General features: G+C 38.7%; 1 protein-coding gene across 1 annotated transcript; it reads left to right on the forward strand.

Moving 5' to 3' along the window:
• Positions 1 to 440: 440 nt before the first annotated feature.
• Positions 441 to 1373, forward strand: LOC128103763 (olfactory receptor 148). The gene has a single exon (XM_052728400.1). It carries the CDS (start codon positions 441 to 443, stop codon positions 1371 to 1373), a length of 933 nt encoding a protein of 310 aa, XP_052584360.1.
• Positions 1374 to 7663: the final 6290 nt, after the last annotated feature.

Here is a 7663-nt window from a genome sequence, read left to right on the forward strand (position 1 = left end):
ACCAAGTCATAGGGATAGAAAGGTTGACATTTTCCTGCAGTAGTGAACTAATGGGCGGGCTAATGGGTTCTCTCTACATTGAATCTCCTTGAAAAGCCTATTTGATGCTTTTTCTTTTGGTTAGCTCTATTCCCAATGTGAGAAAATTTACTGCCTCCAGATTCTGCAGGTAGTCCTCATCAAGAATATCCTAACCAGATGTGCCCTTGCTACATACACTCTTACAGAAATGTGGATTAATCAAGAACTTGCTCTGTATGATGTATCCAGTCTTGGATACCGTTGGATATTGTTTCATAATCATGATAGACCATGAGATGTTTTAGATTTTACCAAAAATGATGATTGGTTTATTAGTGTTGCATTTATTATAATTGCTTTATTTCCTTGTTTTTGTGTTTAGTTGAAAATTATTTCTACCAAGACTACTTTTGAAGATAATGAGGAATTACACACTACTCAATGAATTCATCCTACTGGGAATACCCCAGACACAAGGACTGGAAACTCTACTCTTTGTTGTGTTCTTATTCATCTACTTCTTCACCCTGCTTGGAAACTTGCTCATTTTTACAGCAATAGTTTCTTCATCTACCCTTCACACCCCTATGTACTTCTTCTTGGGAATTCTATCCATTTCTGGCATGCTGTTCCCATCAGTAACCTGTCCCAAGATGCTGCTTTATCTCTCTGGTCAGAGCCCAGCCATCTCTTACAAAGGCTGTGCTGCCCAGCTCTTCTTCTATCACTTTCTGGGTTCTACTGAAGGATGCCTCTATTCTGTGATGGCCTATGATCGCTACGTTGCCATTTGTCACCCACTGAGATACATGCTCATCATGAAACCTGGAGTATGTGTGAGCTTGGTAACAATAGCTTTTTCAGTGGGGTGTCTTCATGCCACAATCCTGACCTCTTTTACCTTTCAATTAGTCTACTGTGCATTCAATCAAGTGGACTATTTCTTCTGTGACCTTCCTGCACTTTTACCCCTGGCTTGCACTGATAGCAGACTGGCTCAGAAGGTAGGTTCTATTAATGTTGGCTTTCTGGCTCTGATGCTTCTCTTCAGTGTTTGTGTCTCTTATGCACACATTGGGATGGCCATTCTGAGAATCCGTTCAGCAGAAGGCAGGCAGAAAGCCTTCTCCACCTGCAGTGCCCACCTCACTGCCATCCTCTGTGCCTACGGACCTGTCATCATCATCTACCTGCAGCGCACACCAAACCCCCTGCTTGGTGCTGTGGTGCAAATATTAAATAATATTGTCTCACCTATGCTGAACTCTTTAATCTATTCACTGAGGAACAAGGAAGTGAAGAGGTCCTTGAGGAGAGTTTTCCAAAGTGTCATGCAGGCTGTTCAGAAATGAATTGTGGACATAATAACAATATTTAAAACTTTGTTTCTTAGCTTCCTCCAGCATCAAATGGGGATAAATACAGAGACCCACAGCTAGACATTATGCTAAGAGTGAAAGACTTGAAATACTCAGTCCTAAACAGGATGTCTCCATCAAACCCCTCCCCTAGAGCTCAGGAACCCCAAGGAACAAGAGGCAAAAAGACTGTTAAGAGCCATTGTGAATGAACAACACCAAGGAAACAAGGCCCTATAAATCAACATAAGCAAAGCTCATATGAACTCACAGAGACTGAAGCAGAAAGCACAGGGCCTACATGGGTCTGCACCAGGTCCTCTGTGTGTAGTATGGCTTCCATTTTAGCGTTTTCCTGGAATTCCTAAGTGTGTGAACTAGTGGGCCTCTGTTTCATGTGCCTTGTATCGGGCTCTTTTCCTTGTGTTTGTATGTTTTGTCTAATTTCAAAGTACTATTTTTTGTTATATTGTACTACGTTTTATTACTAAAAAAAGAAACGGCCTAACCATTTTGCTGCAGTAAGATAGCATAAGGTCAAAAAATCTGCCTCAAATTACATTAAACTCCCTGTAAACTTAAATTCAATTTGTCTTTTAGATTGGTTTGTTGTTTTTAATAGATATATAGTACTTTTATTTTTCACTCCTGAATATAAACCTCTAAAAGAAAATAATAATCAAAACATGTAGAGGTATTAAAGGACAACACAATCTAAAAAAGCCTCTCTTCCTATAAAGCTTTGTCTCTTACTATAAATCTTCAATTCCCTGACTTTTAAATAAAGAAATGAATAAATGAACACAGGATAGAATATCTGAATGCATGTGGTATGCCTATAATACTTTCAATGTTCTTCTGCCTCTATAATCCCTCCTAAGAAACTCCATAACCAACTACAGAGGCAACTAGGCCGGAAATCTGAGCAAGAAATCCAAGGAGCAATGTAAACAACAACAGATAGATTTCCTGTATCTATGATGTTCAGTGCACACATATCTCCTGGTTGAAAATTGGAGACAGCTGTGACCTTATTCATCCCTTCCCAGTATCAAATCAGTCTCATTTCACACTTCTGCTTTACTTAGAATGGGATTACTCTCCTTCCTGCTCCCAAGCACTTCAGTTCCCTATTTCACAAAAAGAATGTGAGATGTTTATAAGCCATGATATTTATAAGACATCACTGTAATACCCTCTTCATGACTATCATCTCCATATATGTACACATCAGTCCTATAAAACAAATCTTTACCACTTCTGTATGAGAGTTCTCAGTATTAGAATCCTCAAATAACAGATATAGAATCTCACATGAATTAGCATTATGGCCTCAAACATATCTAGTTAACTAAGAGACTCCTGTTCCTAATTGCCTACCCCTCCTGGAACTGCCCTTCATGACCTCTGTGGTCGCTTAACACACTTTATCATCTTGCCAGACAACTCATAATATTAATAAATTGTTCAGGAAGCAACTGATAATAAGTGCTGTGAATAGGTCTTTGATGTACACTGACCTCACTGCTAACTCTATTTTAATCTCTCCATTTCTCCACCTGTAGTAAGTAAGAGCAGTTAATATCTGACCCCTGCAACCATCTGTTGATGGCTGAATCTGGTCTGGGCCCAAGTTCAGTGCTTCCTTTCTTCATGCTGGGTTATCAGCTTGACACTGTCACAACCAGGAACCACAGGGGTTTTGTTTTTTTTGTTTGTTTGTTTTCTTGTTTTTTGTTTACAGAGCATGGCTGATGCTGTTAAAACGTACTACAATTGATGTTTTCAGAGCATGGCTCTTTAAGATTTCATTCTAGTTTTCAACTCTGAAATTTCTTAGTCTCTAGCATAAAACTATTTTGAGGGAGGATAGCCTTCAGGCTCTCCACAAGTGGGACCAGTGTTATAATGGTGGCTTTTAGGGATTTTCAGTTGACTCCAACAGATGTGCTCAATGTCGATTAGCTGGCCATCTCTCAGGGCAAGCAGCTGCTCTGGCGGGTACCCCAGTGCCTTCTTCATGAAGTATCAGTGTACCACTGACTCAGTGAATTCTACATTGTCAGACAAGCAAATCCATCACTGTACTTCCATGTGGTACCTAAAAAGTTTTCAGATGACAATCACTTTAGTCTCCAGATATTTCTATAGCTATTCCTTATCAAGAATCCACGGAAGGAATGTCACAGAAGAATTCCTAGTGTTTCAAGATGGCATGTAGAGCAGCATTCTCAAGCTGTGGTGGCATGCATTGGGATACTGGAAGAGGAAGGACTAGTGTTGAGAAATACTAAGATTTGATGTATTTATTTCATTGTGTCTATGTACTGCATCTCACTGGAGATCACCATTGAATGTCTTTTCCCTAAGTATATAATTTTTAGTGACAAAATTTCATCTTTGAACTAGAACAGATAGATTGTGGAGAAACTAAAATCCTGCCTCAACCCATGCCAAATGTAATGAACATAAGATTAACCAAATGAGCATTGATGCAGTTCCTGGCTGAGTCCCACGTGCATCATTTCAAAATGACTTGCCAAGGACCACTTCTACTGCGAGTATTTCCAAGTTTATTGCTTCTCCAAAATCATCTGATTAAAACTGAAAACCACATTATGCTTGTAGAACTAGTCACGCCCCTGTCCATAGTCCTTTTGTACAGTGGCCTTGTACATAGTCATAACCATGTCACCCAGGTACTTCTGGCAGATCTCCACAATTATGGAATACTGGTTATCACTGACCCAGCTCCTAGGTAACAGATGCAGTTCCAAGAAGTCATAGAAGCCCCCATTCCTGCACTTCACTGCCTGCTCTGGCCCTGATGTTGCCTTCTTAAGCCTATCCCTTAGATAGTCCAGTAGTTGCCCCATCATACCATTTAAGGGAAAGCCTGTTCAGCCATTGTGGAAAAATCCTAATTTTCAGTTGTTAGATTCTTCAACTGGTTCTACCTATAAACCTTGTTGTCTTACCTCATGTCTAACAAGACTGCAAATGAAAATCATTTCCCATGATTTTTTCAGAATAGGAGTAAGAAGGAGATGTGTTTATTAGGTTACACACACATTTTTTTCTGATATTATTTTCATTTGTGGTTTTTTTAATTAATCATTTATCCTGAACTCCAGATCTATGAGCTTAATAAATGTCTTCCCTTTAAATACTCAATCCCTGGAATTTTATTATAGCAATGAAACAAGTCGATAAAGATACCTTTCAAATTATGATTGATTGAATACTTTAGACTGCATCTTACTGAGTTACCCATGAAAAACTTGACTATCATCTTCATTCAAGAAGGACTAAATTTGTGAAGCTACTCACTCAGACTCCTAAGAAATTGAAAATAGAGGCTCTGACATAGAGACTATGACATTCAGGCCCAGCTCCTAAATTCTTTAAGTATGTTGAGTTCCTTTCCATCATGCAAAGTATACATGCCAATGCCTCAGATGGGAAATTGCTTTGTCCCTCCCTACCCAGTCTGCTGATTCACACTGCAGGTCCCAGCTAACAGAACATTTTCTGAGAAAGCACTTCTCTCACCTTCAGAGAACCCTACCTCACCATATAGGTCACTATGTGACAAATAGAATTTCAGAATTATCAGCTTGGAAAATCTTTAGCCACAGGTTAAGTATGTGAGAAAAATATTGAAATTTCAAGTAAACATTATTGAACAGTATTAGCCCTTAAGAATATTCACAAAAGATGTTGAAATACTCCCCTCCTACACCACCACCACCACCACATAATTAAAGCAAGGAGTTAATGAGATGCTTTTTCAATAAGACTCCTTCCTCTGGGGATTGATACCCAAAGGATGATCACTATTATTTAAAATCTCTAGTCTTGTGAATTATTGCAGTTCCTGGAACCAAACAGGAAATCGCTGCCAGGGAGCTAAAGCACACTTAGATGTGTGGAATTCTCCTGGAAACTGATTAAAATGAGGAGGAAGAATTATCAGTTCCAACTTACAGACTGAAGGATGGTGAGGCTCCTTCCTTCTGCTGGAGGTACACAGGAAAAGAGTGCTCAACAACACCATCCATCACATTAGGCTTCCTATTGTCTCAGTAAGTGCCCAAATGTCTCCTTCACCTTTATCAGAGTGCTCAGTCGTCTAGTCACTAGGGACATGATATGTTGGGGTCAGAGAGTTCAGAGTTTAAAGCAATAGATTTTCTGAGTTAACCTGTAATTTAAGGATTACCTGTATTAAAAAATGAAAATATGTCAGAAAATTTCAAAATATAAAAACTCAAAAGGAGTGCTTTCTATGCCCACCCCTTGTCTTTAACTCAAATATGGTTCCAGAACTAGACTTTGCAGCCTGAGGTAGTGGCAACAGTAGCTTTTCTTTTCCATATGGAATGCCAAGGTCTTTCTTTCTTTTTTTTTTTTTTTTTTTTAGTCGTATCTAACTTTATTAAGAAAATTATCAGGCATGCCAAAAAGTGAAGAAAGTATATAATACAATAAATCCCAGAGTATTCATCTTCCAGCTGTGACAATGTTTCACCCTTTTAATTTCATGTATCTTCCCCATCCCCAATGGACTGGTGTACACACTGATATAGTAAGGACAATATTTTCATTGTTGAAAAGGGGACACAGCATGACACTTGGTACATCTCCAGAAATTGTTGTTTTGTGGGACTGATGATGAGTGGTTGAATGTGTAAATGTGTTGACTTAGGACTTCATCACAAGTAGTAATTCACAGGTGCTGTATTATGTTACTCAGTCTGATATCCCTAGTTTGGTGAAAGACATGTCCAAAATTTTTCTCATGGGATAACTGTCATAGTCAAGTGTTCTATTGCTGTGAAGAGATGCCATGACCACAGCAACTCTTAAAAAAGAAGTCTGCCTCTATGCCACCCTGCTTCCTGCCAAGGTCTTTCTTTAGGTAGCCACTCTTTGTTGTCCCTCAGGACTCAATAATCATGAATGAAGAGTTAAAGGAAGCTCAGGTAGGATGATACATTCTTATGTTCACAGATGAACCTATGAAATTGGATGCAATCTTTCTTTGTTAACAGCAGGAAAACTGCATACCTTTTTAAATATCTGTGACTTTATTGTTTGCAGTGTGATCTTTGTGCATCCTGTCCCTTCCATACAATTGACCAAAAAAAAGTGCATTTGAGGTTGCCTTCTTGAACTCCACACCCTTAGTTTAATTTTTGAGATATATGTGACAAATGTCCTTTACAAATGTAACACAATGTGATTAGTGAGGTTTAGAAATGAGTCTCTCTCTCTCTCTCTCTCTCTCTCTCTCTCTCTCTCTCTCTCTCTCTCTCTCTCCCTCTCCCTCTCTCCCTCTGTGTGTGTGTTCATATATGTGCATATGAGATATATATATATAGATAGATAGATAGATAGATAGATAGATAGATATATTATGTGTTTAATAGAGAATGAAGAGATAGAGTAGACACAGCTCTTCTCTCATACAAGATGTGGCTAATGGAGTCTTCAGTCACTGTGTTATTCTCAATGTTTCTACTTGCAAGACACCGGATAATCCAATGTACAATCACACATCCTCATTATTTGCCAGAAGAGAGAGCAAGTATTCATGCTGCCAACTAAGAAAAATTTAGTGTAATTCATTAAGTTTACAATTTAGTGGTGTTCACACTTTAAACTTAAAATTGTGAGGTCTATCCTTTGCTGTTGTCATTTTCTAATAAATACTGTAGGTTTTGATCCTCATTTACCTCAGTCCAGAACTTGGTTGCTAATGTGATTTTAAAGACATAACTCTGCATTAATTGAATTTGTTTTGGACAGTTTTACGTCAGTATGTGATGTATTCTGATTATTCTCACTCCCCACTCTTCTTATCCCTCTCTTACCCTGCCTCCTCCCCATCTCCCCTACAAGTACATTTCTGGAGCTTTTTGTTTATTTTGGAATCACTGTACAGCATATGGGATGATAGAATGAGATCATTTATAAGAATTTGAGAGCAGAGGAGAGGAACCTTGGAAGTTAATTTCTGGATGGGGTTGTTAAGACACCTTCTACAATTGCCCTGTAAGTTATCTTCGGGCTGAGATTTTTAAGCAGCATTATCTGCAGTTAGGAGGCTAACTACACAAAGATACCCTGTCAACAGGAAAGGTGATTCTGTCTAGAACATCTCTCTGTAAATACCAGTATCTTTTTCTCTTCCACCCTGGTGAATTAAACTCATCTAATCCACATACGTAATAAATTTTACATCTTTCCACAGACTTCCAGGAGCTGATTCTTCCACAAAC

The sequence above is a fragment of the Peromyscus californicus genome, unplaced genomic scaffold, assembly GCF_007827085.1.
Source record: "Peromyscus californicus insignis strain IS unplaced genomic scaffold, ASM782708v3 Scaffold_11__1_contigs__length_118956290, whole genome shotgun sequence".
In the NCBI taxonomy this organism is placed as follows: Eukaryota; Metazoa; Chordata; class Mammalia; order Rodentia; family Cricetidae; genus Peromyscus; species Peromyscus californicus.